Source organism: Mauremys mutica, chromosome 2 (genome assembly GCF_020497125.1).
Source record: "Mauremys mutica isolate MM-2020 ecotype Southern chromosome 2, ASM2049712v1, whole genome shotgun sequence".
Classification (NCBI taxonomy): domain Eukaryota; kingdom Metazoa; phylum Chordata; order Testudines; family Geoemydidae; genus Mauremys; species Mauremys mutica.
Window position 1 is genome coordinate 163514400 of NC_059073.1, and position 16222 is coordinate 163530621.

Below are 16222 nucleotides of genomic sequence, written 5' to 3' on the forward strand. Positions count from 1 at the left end.
TCTTGAAGCCACAACTGCTAAATGGTACTTTATTGTCTTCAACAACGAGCAGTTACAGTATTTAAAACAAAAAGAAAAGTTGTCAAGAAATAAATAGCTGAAGATGAACTGTTGAGATCCCACTGATTTTTCTTACTGCAGTGGCTCCACTACATTTTATTCCTTGTCTTTCAGCCTTCATTCTTCAGATTCTCCTGGCCTACGAATATCATCAATCTTTAGAATCATTCTAACCATCTGAGTAGCCAGAGCAATCTGTTGCTTTTTACCAATTAAGGTTTCTATGACATGTTGTTTCTTCATATCTGTCAGAAGAAGGGAAATAATTAATTAGACATCCCCCCAAAAGTCAAAACCCACCAAATTAAAGACACATTAAAAGAGCCTGCAGAGAGCAAATCACATATCAGATTTAAAATTCTAGTACTGTACAATCACGCCCTTCTACGAAAATGCAAAATTTTATTCTACATGCATATTATTCCCTTTCAGCTGTTTAGAGATCATAGTGAGGTATAGTGAAGAAAAACATGCTGGTACAAGCAGCTGACTTATTTCTCTGACATTGTACACTTTGTTTGGCCAGTCAAGTGCTCATACTACAGTTGAGACATTTCCTGAAAAAAGACTTCAGGTTTACATCCCAGTCTCAAAAATTGCTCTGAGCTGAAAGTTCCCAACTTGGAGCACAGTATTTTTTTTTTTTTTAAACTTCTCTATATCCACTAGGGCAACGCATTACATTAATCATGATAATAAGGCACAGCAGTAAAACAGTGAAGGGAACATGATACCTACAAAAGTAAAAACAGTTCCAAATCAAATCCTCATCTGAACTCATTCTACTTATGCCCAAATGTTTTGCTCATGTGGTATAAAATTAAGGTTTTTATTCCAAATATGAAGAAGTACTAAGTGATTAACTGATGTTTCAAGAGCTTGAATTCAGAAATTCATGTTGCAATAGATGATGTTTGGTAGATAACCATTCTTCAAAATAAAGTCAACCACCCAGAAAATCCAAAAATCAATCCCAGTTAGGAGCTCATTTAGAAAATCTGTTAATAGGCACCCAAATTTGGAGTACATAAACATACATTTGGACACTCACCTGTTTGTTGCAGCCTTGATTTTTTACATGTTGTGGGTGACCTCACATACAAGTGAGTTTAACAAACATTACATATAATTATTTGGGGTTAAATTAAAATAAACAACAAAAATGCTCAGCAGAGCAATAAAGAACTTATGGCCTCCTGAAGGCATCTGATTCAAAACATGTTGCTCAAACATGCATCCGAAGAAGTGGGTATTCACCCACGAAAGCTCATGCTGCAAAACTTCTGTTAGTCTATAAGGTGCCACAGGATTCTTTGCTGCTTTTACTTTTTATTGTTTATATGTCATAAAATAATTTAATCCAAGAAATTTAAGAGTAAGTAATTTACTGTGTGATCCCCTACAACGTATTTTGATTACTGCTTCCAACCCTGAGGGTTTTTAAAAATCTCATCAAGCTACACATTTATTTACAAAGTGAGTAACTTTTAGAGCTTTCACAGTGATCTTAAATAAGAGGATCCAGATTCTCTTTTCTAACATTCCACTCCCTCAATATTCCCATCTCTTTCCCCTCTAGCATGATTTTTAACTTCATAGAAAAGAATAAATGCAGCTTCCATGTGCCAGTGATAGACTACCATAAGGCACACTGACAACAGTCCTTTATGTAGAAGCTTAAGTACTTTCATCACAAGGAAGTCAACCAGGCATAAAGAAAATTACACAGTATATTTTGTATGGATAAATGTGCCAATACCATATTATGACAAACTTCCCACTGTGCCTTAAAGTAGTAACTTGAACAAGTGAGTTTCTTTTCTGAAAAAGATGTCTTAAGTAGGAAAACAGCATGGATGAAACAATGTTGTAGTGAAGATGCAGTCGCACAGGTAGTGGCAAAAGAGGCGTGGCTGAGCCAGGATGGTACATACGTACCTGTTTCAGGCAGGTTTGTACTCAGAATAGCTTGATTGTCTCTCCATTACAGCTGCCTAAACTACACTGCTATTTATGCTACTGCTAGCTCTCATCAAGCTACCACAAGCATGTGTACACGAGCAGGGGAATCCCGTCCCTAGCTCATAGCGCAGACCTAGCCTTGATGATTTTTTTTTCACACCATCACTTTTTATTTTTAAAAACTATAATACTGTTCTGAAAAAAATCACTACTCTTATAATGTTCTGTACCAAAACAATTCTGGGATCCAGTGTTCAGATTATACAAATTCTTAACTCTGTTCTAGTAACTTGAACTGGACATTTGATGGGATAAATAACACTATTTTTTTTAGAGAGAGGACAATTTCTACACAAGTGTTTTAAGAGAAAAGAATGAAGAAAAAGTTAGAACCATAGTTTTCTATTAGATACAACAGGTGTTTTTAACCCATTACAAAAATTACCAGAAAATTTAGGAGCCATATTAGTCCAATAAGTAGCTGCAAACAAGAACTTCATTATACACAGTAACCCAAAAAAGTTAAATTCTTCATAGGAAATTTTCCAAAGTCTTTGTAGTACTCATGGTAAGTCTATTATGGCTTTTTACATTTGTTGAGAAATTCCTTCCATTTAGCTCCTCTCACAATAGTCACAACATATTAAGGATTTCTTACCATTTGTTCCTTTGCGCAAACAATCGATCCCAAGAGCAGGATTGTTTTCTTTCACTTGTCTAGCTCGCACTTCAGTCATAGTCTGAATGGGATTCATTCCACTGTTTTCAGAAAGTGCCATGGGAATGACTTCTAGGGCATCAGCAAAAGCCCTCATAGCATACTGTTCCAAAGAGGGGCACTAGGAGAGTATAGGCTTATATTAGACTGTTGGCAAAACCAGATCACCACACTGAAACAGTGAAAGACTTTATCCATATACTATAAATGCAAGTGTTCCTTAAAAACATGGCCCATCCTACCCAACAGGATGTTTATATGTGGTGCCAACATACTTATATGCATAATGCATCCTACATCAGTCTTAAGGACAAATGGCTTGTTTACATGGCAAGCCATTTCACTGTGTGAATCTACAATGCATCTGCTGGCAGCTCAGTAACTGACCACATGGACCCTGCTACAATGCAGTAAAAGTCCTGGCATGAAATGGTGGGAGTGATTGCAATCTTATCATCATATTGAAATGAGGGTCTAGGGGTAGGGGATGGAGTCATGTGCCACTGAATGCCCCATCTACAACCATAGTGTCTATTCCAGGAGCTGCACATTTTGACCTGGCTAAGGTTACAACCTTTTAAAACCAAACCCTAAGATCTGTACTTGAATTCAGACATGACTTTGATAAATTTAAGTTGTCCTATTTCATCTGTCAAAAGACAATATCAGTATTGCAAAAGGAACTTCACTGATAACAGTACATCAGTCTGGAAAGAGAGCTAGCAACCCAATAGAAAATTTCACAGTATCATTTAATCACTAACCACAAAGTAATTTACTAAAGCATAACAGCCTTTTTTTTTTTTTTTTAAAAGCACAACAGCTTTTCTTCTTCTACTTTGCTTTTTTTTATGGTGAAGCAGCAGCAATTACTATGTGAAAAACTAAAGCTACATGACACTGTGCGTAAGTGAAAGCATGAAATTCCTTAACACACTTGTTTTTCAGTTACAGATACTAAAGGTTGATGTTTTTGTTGAGCAGGAGAATGATGAAAAAGGGTTTTTGTTTTTTTTTACCTTATCTGCTGTTTCACTAACTGCCAAAGCACAAGAGATCTCAGCAGCACCTCCTCCATACACAATGCGGTTATCACGAACCAGGTTCCGGATTACACACAAGGCATCATGAAGAGATCGTTTTGCTTCTTCGATAATCTTGAATTTTAGAATATAACAAGTTATGTTACAGTATGTAAAGTTAAGAGAATCCCGAAAATCTTACTTCATCAAGGTTTCCTAGTACAGAATTAGAAACTCCACACAGCCAAGTAATATCTGAATAGAAATCTATTGTTGTAATGACCTAGATTTTTTTAATTCACTGTTTTCATAAAACTTTACATTTTGAAATAATCAGCTTTTCAATACTTAGAAATTACACATGCACATTTTAAAAGATTTTCAATCCTTCACTTGGATGACCAAATTGCTTTTCAAGCCTGGGGTATTTCCAAGATAAAAACAAGGTTTTTACACTAAAATATTTATGGTTCATACTTTAGAAGGTCCATTTAATATCTTGATGCGTTTTTTTTTTTTTTAAACTAAACCTCAAAAGCAGTTTTTGTTAAAGAGATTTGTACTTTTTTTTTTTTTTTTTTTAAATTTGTACCCTCTCAGTTTTCCCCTCTTTCTTATGCTTTTGGCTCCAAATAGGACTTAAGTCCCAGCAGGATAAGAGCAACACACTAGACACCAATCGATTTAGTGCAAAGTTCTGAAATTTGGTTTCTGTGTACAGGAGACACCATTCTTATTTAAAGGTCAAGCCAAGATTTACAGATGAAGATTAGATATCTACTGCTATGTGCCTGATCCTCCAAATTATTCAATATAATTTTATTCACACGAGCAGTCCCTTAAAAGTAAAAGGCACTAGGCACAAGAATAAAGTTACTCGTAGTGCATGATAACAAAGGATCATTAGTTTTACTCAACACCAAACAATGTGAATCTAGTGGTACTTTGCACAGTAAGTTGCCACTCTTAACAAGCAATCACTGTTGACTGTCCCAGTCAAGTGGACTACTAACTTGTTCACTCCCTCTAGCCTCACTTCAGATAAGACAGTACAAAACTGAGGCTTCTTTTGGATGCACCTGCTGATTTTGCAAGCTGATAGGAATTAGCAGAAGACATGTTCAAACTCTCATTTACATATTGAGCATCTCACCATCTTATTTCCTCCTCTAATGAAGATGGTCACAGCTCTGGAATTCTGACATTGCTCAATAACAAGCATTTTATCTTTTGTTGTTCCAAATGAGATCTCCCTGACAATGCCAGCGAAGCCTAGTTTCTCAGACGTGAGTTCGCAGAAACGAGGAACGATGCGCCCTCCAGTTGCAATGGCAATCAACTACAAGTAAAAAAACAGTCATTTTGAAAAGAATTTTTTCAAGGGTTTTTTTAAATTGTGGGACGTAGGTGGAAGAACGCCAGCTTATGGATTAGACTGAAATGTATGCTTCCCCTCCTTCAGAGTATTTCAGGGAATGAGTTGCTTCTGCAGAGCAAGGAATGAGATTTTAAACATGGAGTCTTAGGTCACCTATTATCCATCACACTTTTTAAGCTCAATTTGTGAATCGTGGCCCCATTCACAGTGGGCCCTTCTCACAAGTGCTATTTTACAGTCAGTGATTTAGACTCATGTATATTAGTTGTGCTGCTCTCCTCCTGAAGCCAGAGCTTCTGAAGTGATCATTTTGCATCTGCCTTGACTGGCTGACAAAGGATTTAATACATGAAGTTGGAGAGAAGTTTACTTACTTCTATTTCAGGTCCACCAACCCAACGAACAGCAGGCAGCTCATTCTGAAGCAATAAGTGATTTGCCTCGTCATCAAAACCCCACTGGCAAATAGCTAGGTTTGCACCAGTGTCTTTAATCTGAAAACAATTCCAATATATGTTGCTAAGTTAAAAGCAATACAATGGGTTTAATTTGAACTCACAAGTACAAAAATACTATAGATACAAAGGATGACCCGTAAAGACACTAACCATGGAACTGAATTTCAAACTGCAGTCTGTTAATTAATTACAGCTATTCTTTTTTCCTAATAGTTCATCATTCAGTTGTAATTTTTAAAAGTATATGTATGCAAACAGGTCTGCTTCTTATGAGACTGCTAGCCAAATCATACATAAAAAGCAAAATATTTCACTTTTGTATACACTGGGGAAAAGTCATCAGGGATAAATATGTTTATAAACTCTAACCTGTTTCACCATCTCTTCAAATTTCTCCTTTTCATATTTCTGCAGTGCCTTGTAATCTTCCACAGATGTTACATCAAGCTTGTGCTTGGTTTTAGGCTTAGGTGGCTCAAATGGACAAGTGAGAATTGCAATTTTAGCATCTTTAACTTCCTACATGTTAAAATAAAGATTAAGATTAATTATTTTGACCTCAATAATATCTGCACTCTCTCCCCTCCCACACCCCATACTAATAAAGTTATTATTTCTACAAGCTAGGAAAGAGAAACTTCTGTTTTACAGTACATGAGAGGTGTTCAGATACAGCAGTTAGAGGGGCAAAGAAAAGTTCCTTGATGGTTTAAATAAAGACACTACCAGAAAAGACTGACTCACTTTAGGCATCTGTGGATGGCTGAAATCTTTATCCACAATCACTCCTTTGACCAACTGGGTATCTTCCAGTCTCCCTCCCACTTTGCCTTGCACTTTGATTAGCTCAAAATCAACATCTTTGCGTTCCATATCAGCCACTGTCAGTACAGCATTTACAGCGATTTCTGCCATTTGTCTGTTGCAACGATTAATTCTAAATGTAAGCAAAATGTAATGAAGTTAGTTAAGATTGTTCAAAACTCAAATAAAAATAAAAAGTGATGTTTAGCATTAAGGAAAAATTTCATTGAGGAATGTAACAAATTTTATATTCCAGCTAAAAAAGTTAAACAACTGTCAATGATTCTTCCCAAAAATGCTTTCAAGTATGAAACTTTATTAGTTAGGTTTTCCCAGTATAAACTTACACTTTAGAACCTAGAGTTGTCTTTGCAGTCTGGATGAGAGGTTCAGTGTTCTGTGGATCAACTGGAAAACTGTCGCTGATTTTGTCTAGATTCTCAATGGCAATGCGTGCAGCCTGCTCATAACCATCTGCTATTCTCATAGGGTGAATACCGCGATCTAACAACTGCTCAGCCTGTTCCAATAATGCACCAGCCAGAACTACAAAACAAAACAAAAAAAACCCCAAAAATTTACTTTCCTCCATCAATTTACTAAGTTATTTTACGTTGTTAGAGCACAGAAAGTGTGTTTAACAGACTTGCCCTCGCAGGCTTACACTATGCCAGACACAAGTTTCTAAAATTCATCAACAGCTGTTGACCAATCTTAGTGAGGAAACTACTCAATTACTGCTTTTTCTTAAGGAGTGAAGATGGAATTGGAAGAAAACTATTTAAGATATGTGAAAAAATAAATACATGGATGCATTTAATACAAGGGATGAAGTGTCAATACTGCCTGCAAATTTAGCCTACCCCTTTAAAAACAAAAACAAACAACCCCCGTCCCCCATCCTTCTGATAGAGAGCCTGCAATACAGGAGCTGCAAGAGAATTAAAATGTTAGCTACTCTACTAAGTTTGAGATGCTAATTGTTTATGTAGGGCCAACTCTTTAAATAACCTGATTTCAAAGGTAACAGATTTGAAATGGCTCTTACCAACAACCCCTGTAGTTCCATCCCCAATCTCATCATCCTGCGATTTAGACAACTCTACCATAAGTTTAGCTATTTGATGATCCACATCCATCATACTCAGAATGGTGGCACCATCATTCGTGACAGTCACCTCACCATCCTTGTCCACCATCATTTTATCAAGACCTAAAATAGATGTTCAAAAAGTATACAAGTTATAAATAAATCAAAGAAACCTTACAAAAAAAAAGTGTTTAAACTTACATTCTCATACTTACCATTGGGCCCCAGTGATGTTCTCAGTGTATTTGCCACAGCCTTTGCTGCCATTATATGAGACTATGAAACAAAAATGCAAACATAAATTCAGTCATTATGACACATCCTTTAAAATACAATGCTTTGTTAGTAACACTATGCAAACAAATAGTGAAAAAGAAAGTCCTTTGATTCTAGCTGTCTGCAGGTACACTTATGTGTCAGAGAAAATTAGGTGTCTGTATTTTCAGGGCCATCGCTTAGCCAGTAGCAATTCCCATCTCCAATGTTTTCCATCGGTGCAAATATGAATAAAACTTGCACTGGCAATGAAAAAGGCATAGTAGCTTCTCCCCCACCCCCGCCTTTGTTTATAAAAACAGTATTAAGTGGGGGTGAGACACAAAACAACTGCTACAGATGATTTTGCTCTATTTCAAGCAGAAGTTAAACTATGTGAAAATTTATATTATAATTATTCCTAGATCACGCAAATTGTGTGTGTTGATCTATAACTGATATACCCAAACTTTTCTCCTTCTGCCCTCCCGCTAGCAGATGCATTAAAGGCATTTGACTAGTGGGCTGGACCTTTGCCTGTGAGCTCTAAGGGCTGGTCTACACTGGGGGGGGGGAGGGGGATCGATCTGAGATACGCAACTTCAGCAAAGAGAACAGCATAGCTGAAGTTGACATACCTTAGATCGAATTAAAATTACTTACTTTGCATCCTTGCGGCACTGAATCATAGAATCTCAGGGTTGGAAGGGACCTCAGGAGGTCATCTAGTCCAACCCCCTGCTCAAAGCAGGACCAAACCCAACTAAATCATCCCAGCCAGGGCTTTGTCAAGCCTGACCTTAAAAACCTCTAAGGAAGGAGATTCCACTACCTCCCTAGGTAACCCATTCCAGTTCTTCACCACCCTACTAGTGAAAAAGTTTTTCCTAATATCCAACCTAAACCTCCCCCTCTGCAACTTGAGACCATTACTCCTTGTTCTGTCATCTTCTACCACTGAGAACAGTCTAGATCCATCCTCTTTGGAACCCCCTTTCAGGTAGTTGAAAGCAGCTATCAAATCCCCCCTCATTCTTCTCTTCTGCAGACTAAACAATCCCAGTTCCCTCAGCCTCTCCTCATAAGTCATGTGCTCCAGCCCCCTAATCATTTTTGTTGCCCTCCGCTGGACTCTCTCCAATTTATCCACATCCTTCTTGTAGTGTGGGGCCCAAAACTGGACACAGTACTCCAAATGAGGCCTCACCAGTGCTGAGTAGAGGGGGATGATCACATCCCTTGATCTGCTGGAAATGCCCCTACTTATACAACCCAAAATGCCATTAGCCTTCTTGGCAACAAGGGCACACTGGATCAATGGCCATTGACTCTGCTTCCGCCTCTCGCACTGCTGGAGTCCAACAGTTGACGGGAGAGCGATCGGGGATCGATTTATCATGTCTACACTACATGCGATAAATTGATCCCTGATAGATCGATCGCTGCCCACCGATCTGGCTGGTAGTGTAGACGTACCCTAACTCTCTCATACAAAAGTGATGATCTGGGACGGACTTTCACCAGATAAAGGATTGTTGACATTCAGTCATTCTTTAAAATCTGTTGGGCCTTTCAACATACCATTGCATTACTAGTGTAGCCAAACTGCTCAGATTATCCACTAGGATACAACAAAAGCATCCCACCTCTGCAGGCGCAAAACACCAAACATCATGGATTTTTAAAATTATACTTTTAGTCTCCTTCAGCGCTGCAACAGGTGAATGACTGAAATGCAACACATTTATTATTTGTGTTACCAACGCGCTTAAGAGCTCTAATAATGGACCAGGACCTCATTGTGCTATATACTGTACGAACACGGAACAAAAAAATATGGTCCCTGCCCAATCTGAAAACCTAAAGACTGGTCTACACTGAAAACTTCACCTGAGAGACGCAATTATGCCGACCTAACCCTCAGTACTAGGTCGATGGAAAAATTCCTCCATTGACCTAGCTACCACTTCTCAAGGAAGTAGATTAATTACAGTGATGGGAGCAGCCTTCTCGTTACTGTACACTGTATCTGGGCTGAAGAGCTACAGAGGCGCTGCTGTAGCATTTTAAGCGTAGATGTACCCTAAGTACGAGACAAGAGCCAACAGATGGATATAGGCAGACATACAATGGAGTACAAGTAAACAATGAGACAATACATGGTCTCGGCACACCTGCTGCCCAGTATTTCATAGGCAACATGTTAAAACAAAATTTTAGGTCTTGTCTATACGGCCTTGAAGTTTGGACTATCGGGCATATGAGTCACATGCCCCGAAGTACTGTACTGTAAATGCACCATGTAAACCCTGTTTCCTAATTCATGTTTCCAGGACTACGTTGATGTGAACTGGGAACTTTTTAGTTTACACTAGCAGGGTTTACACTAGGTAGTTAAATACAACGCCATATTGCACTGCAATTCACACCCCCATAATTCAAATCCATGTAGACAAGCCCTTAGGCAGAAGGATCAGCAGGATAATGAGGTAGCTTTGAAAATGTTTATGAGGAGTGCTTCCCAAATATGAGAGGTAGCATGAGAGAAAGGACAAAAGTACTTTGAAAAACGTAACAAGTGGGCAATGGAGGCTGACATCATGGGCTGATTGGAGGTGAATATGGACAGCTCAATAGCCTATGGCAGATAATAGGTAGCATGACCATGAAACACCATGAAAATTAAAACAAGTAGCTTATGTTTGAAGTGACTGAGAAGGGGGAGCCAGTGGAGGGAAGCAAAGAGAGGACTGATATGGTCAAAGCAACAGGTTAGGAAAATTTTTGCAACAGCATTCGGAATGGATATGAACAGGGCACAACTGCATCTGTCAAATCAGAGAAATGAATGTTGCAGTAATGTAGATGCAAGATGACAAGAGCCTGGACAAGAATTTTAGTTGTGTGGAAGGAGTAGTTAGGCCATATCTTAGCCATGTTAGCCAGAAAGAATTGGCAAGATTCACACACCACCTGGATATGAAGACCAATACAGAGGTCCAAGTCAAAGACAATGCCCAGTTTAAGGGCATGACAGGCAGGATGGTGGTGGTGTCCACAGCGATTGAGAAAGGAAGTAACAGGGAGAGCAGATTAGGAGCTCTGTTACAGCCATATTCACCTGGAGCTGACAGCTAGATATCCATGAAATGTCAGAGAGAGGCACCAAGATTTTAGCTTGAGCAGAAAGAGACAGGTTTGCTGCAGGGCCTGAGTTGTCAACATACATTGTATTTGTGTATGAAATGGATTACCCAGAAATAAGGTGTAAAGGGAAAAGAGAAAGGTACAGTGCCCTGTGGACCCCTCCCGCCCCAAAGCTGAAAGGGGGAGGGGGTGAAGAGCATCCTCCAAAGGACATGCTGAAGGAGCAGTTACAGAGGTAGGAGAGAAAACAGAGTCCAGGAAGCCAAGGCAGAACAAAATGTCAAGAGGAGGAGTGTAGTTAACTGTATCAAAAGCAGCTGGCAGGTCAAAGAGGATGAGGATAACAGCCTGGTTTGAGCTTTGAGATCATTAGCGGCTCTGAGTGGTTTCAGCTGAGTGCAAGGCAGAGACCCCTGGACGAAACGGGCTGTGAACAATGTGCTCAAGGCGGTTATAAGGTGGAAGGGAGATGGGACGATAACCGGGGGGGGCGGGGGGTTTAAGGCAGGAGACACCGGGGGAGAAGAGCCTGGTTCAGTGTGTGAGAGATTTACGGGGAAGCCGCAGCTTAATTGTGAGTTTAGTGACTGAGCGACCGCAAGGCCCGGCCGCGGCGTTTAACAAAGCGCCCGGCGGGTCCAGCCGCCCCGCTCCACCCGCACGAGGCGGCAGCTCAGGGCGGCCCCGGGGCGCGTCACCAAGGGCTTCGCTCGGGCCGCGGCGGGGCGGCCCGATGGGGGCGGGGCTAGGAGCTCCGCGCACCGGTCGCGGCTTTTCCTGCACCCGCCCGGCCCGGCCCGAAGCCCCGGGGGTGGGGGTGGGGGGTGGGACACACAACAGCCCGGCGGCTCCAGACCCTACAGCGGGAAGGGGATGAGCGAGCGACCGACCACCGGGGTGGGGGCGGGGAAGCACATGGAGCCGGGGCCGGGAGCCGGCGGTTCCCCGGTGGCGCATGCGCAAATACCTTGAGCGCCTCCAGCCCCATGAGGCGGCTCTTGCGATCCTGGTCCTTGAGGATCAGGAAGGGCCGCCCGTACTCATCGAACGCGAGAGTCCCCATCGCCGACATGGTCCCGCCGCCCCGCAGCCGCTCCGACACCAACCGACTGAGCACGAGCTGCGGCTGCTGCCCACTGCGCCCAACGCAACGTAACGTGAGGGGCGGGCGATTCTGCGCCGCGCATGCGCAGCGGGTTACTACCGGAAGGATTTCTTAGCTGGGACCAATGTGGCGCCTCCACTGAGCCCTTCTGGAAGCGTCTGAGGGAAAGAAGGGCGCAAGTCGGAGTGGGCGAGACCACTGAGCGGAACTCCGACACACGTCATATTGGCAGGGGCCACGGCACTACAGTGAGAGCAAAAAGAGACAGCGCAAATGCGCGCTGCGAGGCAGGGTACGTTACTCTACAGTGCTAGACAGCCTGCCACAGGCGAGTCCCCCCCCCCGCGTTTCCGGTGGTATCATCCACTCCCCTGCGCCTGCGTCGGTCCGAGTTCCCGCCTGCTCCTCCGAGTCTCGCGATATCGGCCCCTCGGTGAGTGGGGGGGTGGCGCTGGCCTGGATAGGCGAGGCAGGGTCCCTCCGTGCGGGGCCGGGTCCCTGCTGCTAGGGGCGGGGCCTGTCTGCTCCGGGTTGGGTAACGGTGGAGCCGCCCCGGCGGGTGCGCAGCGCCTTGGCCAGGCACCGCCCGCTGGCCGGGACCCCGCTCAGCCGCGCCCGCCCCTGCAGCGGTGGCTCCTGAAGCGAAGCCTGTTGAGGGGCTAAGAGTGGGAGTTGCTGCCCTAGAGCCAGAGCGACGCAGGAGTGGAAGGGCCCGTGGTAGATGGCCCAGTCCTGCCCCCTGCACTGAGGCAGGACCAGGTATTGGCTAGAGAGTGACCCTGACACGTGCTTCTCTAACCTGCTCTTTTAACCCTCCAGTGACAGAGTCCATAACCTACCTAGGCAATTTGTGGCAGTGCTTAACCACCCCGACAGGAAGTTTTTTTTCTCATGTGTAGCTCATCTCTGCTGCAGTTTTAGCCAATCACTTGTCCTGTCCTTGTGGTGCGGCCCCCGACCCAGCACCCCGGCTGGAGCACTGGAGCGGGGCCGAGCCGCTTGTGCGGCTCGCGGGCCGCAGTTTGCCCACCCCTGAATTAGAGAATTGGTCTGAAATCAACAAAATAAACGTAAATAGAGACAAGTGCAAAGTACTGCACTAGGGAGAAAAAGTCAAATTAGCAACTGCAAAATGGAGAACTAACTAACTAGGTGGTAGTACTCTTGAAAAGGATCTGCAAGTTATAGTGTATCACAAATTGAATGAGTCAGCAGTGCGATGCAGTTGCCAAAAAGACTAATATTCTGGAGCGTATTAACAGGCGTCTCATATATCAAACATTAGAAGATAATTATTTTGCTCTACTTGGTACTGGTGAGGCCTGAGCTGTAGTACTTTGTCCAGTTTTGGGTGCCATTCTTTAAGACAGATGTGGATAAATTGGATAGAGTATAGAGGAGAGCAACAAAAATAATAAAACCTTATCTCGGAGGAAAGATTTTAAAAAATTGGAGTGGTTTCTTCTTGAGAAAAGAAGACTGAGGGGAGACTTGATACAACAGTCCTCTAATTTAAGGTCTGTATAAAGAGGATGGTGATCAATTCTGCATGTCCACTGAAAGTAGGAAAAAAAAAGTTATGGGCTTAACATGCAGCAAGAGAGATTCAGGGTGGATATTTAGGAAAAGTTTTCTAACTATATGGGTAGTTACGCTTTGGAATAGGTTTCAAAGCATGGTTGTGGAATCCCCCTTAGTGGAGGTTTTGAAGGAGTGGTGGGACAAACACCTCTCAAGGATGTTCTAGGTTTACTACCTAAAGGCAGGGGGCTGGGATTAATGATCCCTCAAGGTCCCTTTCAGCCCTACATATCTATGAATCTATGTTTCAGTGCGAATAAGCCTTTCTTTAGGAACATATAAAAGTACAAATGTAAAACAAGATTAAAACTGATTACTTAAAGTCTGAAAACCTAAAAGTCACTTTTTAAAATTATAGTGGCCTGCAAAACTTCAGGTGAAGTAAAGAAAGTTGCAAGTAGCTAGTTAATAATGGCTGATAGCCAGTCTTCTATGTTGTTGCAGTGGTGATGGAGTCTTCCACCATAACCAGTGCTCATAGACTCAGATTTTAAGGCCAGAACGGACTATTGGCAGTACTTCCAACTTTGTGTCATCTGCAGATTTTATTAGGGCACACCCACTTTTTATGCCAAGGTCATCAATGAAAATGTTAAATAAGATTTGTCCCAAGACTGATCCCTGAGGAACTCCTCTAGTAACCTCTCTCCAGCCTTACAGTTCCCCTTTTAATATGATCTGTTGTAGTCTTCTCTTTAACCAGTTCCTTACCCACCTTTCAATTCTTGTATGAATCTCCATCTTCTCCAGTTTAATAATTTTCCATGTGGAACTATATCAAATGCTTTATTAAAATCCAGGTAGATTAGGCCGTCTGCATTTCCTTTTTAAAAAAAAATCAGTTATCTTTTTAAAGAAAGAAATCAGGTTGGTCTGTCACAATCTACCATTTTGTAAAAACATGTTTGACTTAAAGTAATTCCAAGCCTTGTACACATTCAGATCCTTGAGTTCTTCCATCCAGTCCACTTCCCTAACTACTTCCCTTACTTTTTTTAACGATTACCCTTTTGAAATCAAGGACCCTAGTTGCAGATCTATTTTTGTTTATCCTTCCATTTAGTTTAAACAGAATTAGCTCATGATCAGGTTGTCGTCTTCAACCGGCTTTTCTGAGGTCTTTGCTACTTACCAATACTAAATCTAAAATGGCATTACCTCTTGTTGGTTCAGTGACTATTTGGTGAAGAAATCTGTCAGCTGTCACATCAAGGAATATCTGGGCCCTACCACTGTCAGTAGCATTTGTCTTCCAACCTATATCTGGGAAGTTAGTCTTCCATAATCAGACAATCCCCACTAGCATTTATTTCATTAAAATTATTAAAGCAGTCTCTATCCATATTGGATCCTGGGGTCTGTAGCATAGCCCAAGCACTATCCCAGTCGAATCTCTGTTAGCTTTCTTCCCCAATATGATTTTGACCCAAACAGATTCTGTTTTATCCATTCCGTCACTTCTCATTTCTTTGCAGTTTACCTTGTCATTAATATGCAATACTACTTATATTTCCGTCTTTTGTGAACAGCACATACCCTTCAATACCTGTACTCCAGTCATAACTATTATGCCACCATGTTTCTGTTATCCTTATAATGTCTGATTTCACTTCCTGCACCAGTAGTTCTAATTCCTCCATTTTGTTATCCAGGCTCCTTGCATTGGTGTATAGATATCTTAGTTGCTTCTGCTTGGCTTTACCCAGATTCCTTGTCCAATTTGGTACAGTCATTCTACTAGCCACTATTGCTTACTTGACTGTTAATAACAATACCAAGACACTATCTTGATATCCATTCTCCTACACTTGGTTCCTTTGCTGTATCCTCTCTTATTGATTTTCCTCCCCCTATATTAGCATCAGGAGTGGAGGTAACATGAGCATCCCCCAACTGCCTCCCCCGAATTCCTGGTTCAAAGCTCTTCTATCAGTTGTGCCAACCTCTATCTCAGAAGTCTATTTCCCTCCCTACTCAGGTGGAGTCCATCCCATGAGAACACTCATCGGCCAGTGAATGTCCAGACATCTAAAAACCCCTCCTTATAGCACTGTTGCCAGAGCCATCTGTTGATCATCATAATTAGGGCCCTACCAATTTCATGGCCATGAAAAACATGTTATGGACTGTGAAAAAAGTCTTACCCCGTGAAATCGGATCTCCCCAAAATCTGCTAGTTGTCCTTCCCCTGCATGGCTGTTATGGGGGGAGATCAGACCCACCTCCACAGGCAACACAGAAGTGAGGGTGGTACACGGCTCCTATTGGGGTTTGGGGCACCTGGGTTTGGGGCTTCCACCCTCTCCCCGTGGCTCCTGCCCGGGCTCGGGGCTGCTGCTCTTGCCAAGGCTCGAGGTACTCATTCTATGCAGAAGAAAAATGCTGCTTTCCTTTTATTTTTTTAGTAGTTTAATACAATACTGTACTGTATTTGCTCTTTTTTTCGTCTCTGCTACTGCCTGATTGTGTGCTCCCGGTTACAAATGAGGTGTGTGGCTGAGTGGTCAGTTCGTAACTCTGGTGTTGGTTACTCTGAAGTTCCACTGTAGTTTTAAATTATAGACTCATAGAAATATAGGGCTAGAAGGGACCTTGAGAGGTCATTAAGTCCAGCTACCTACACTGAGGCAGGAACAAGTAAA

At 42.1% G+C, this 16222-nt stretch overlaps 2 protein-coding genes across 5 annotated transcripts in view; one reads left to right on the plus strand and one right to left on the minus strand.

Moving 5' to 3' along the window:
• CCT5 (chaperonin containing TCP1 subunit 5) lies at positions 1–12102 on the minus strand. The gene is made up of 11 exons (XM_045003754.1): positions 11862–12102; positions 7708–7768; positions 7451–7615; positions 6750–6948; positions 6343–6535; positions 5968–6117; positions 5515–5634; positions 4916–5101; positions 3760–3897; positions 2681–2861; positions 1–305 (listed from the first exon to the last, which is right to left on the minus strand). The coding sequence occupies exons 1-11, from the start codon at positions 11964–11966 to the stop codon at positions 178–180; spliced, it is 1626 nt and encodes a 541-aa protein (XP_044859689.1). The 5' UTR covers positions 11967–12102; the 3' UTR covers positions 1–177.
• Positions 12080–16222, plus strand: part of ATPSCKMT (ATP synthase c subunit lysine N-methyltransferase) — a 23581-nt gene continuing 19438 nt past the window's right edge. For all 4 annotated transcript variants that reach the window (XM_045003756.1, XM_045003757.1, XM_045003758.1 and 1 more), the window contains exon 1: positions 12080–12291. In XM_045003756.1, coding sequence (XP_044859691.1) covers positions 12080–12291 — 212 coding nt within the window. The remainder of the gene's footprint in view (positions 12292–16222) is intronic.

Coding starts and splice junctions, on each gene's coding strand:
- CCT5 (XM_045003754.1), bottom strand. CDS start 11,966: ATGTCGGCGATGGGGACTCTCGCGTTCGATGAGTACGGGCGGCCCTTC. Junction 7,769..11,861: donor TGGGGCTGGAGGCGCTCAAG/GTATTTGCGCAT, acceptor TTTGTTTCATAG/TCTCATATAATGGCAGCAAA. Junction 6,118..6,342: donor GCCATCCACAGATGCCTAAA/GTGAGTCAGTCT, acceptor TTTAACATGTAG/GAAGTTAAAGATGCTAAAAT.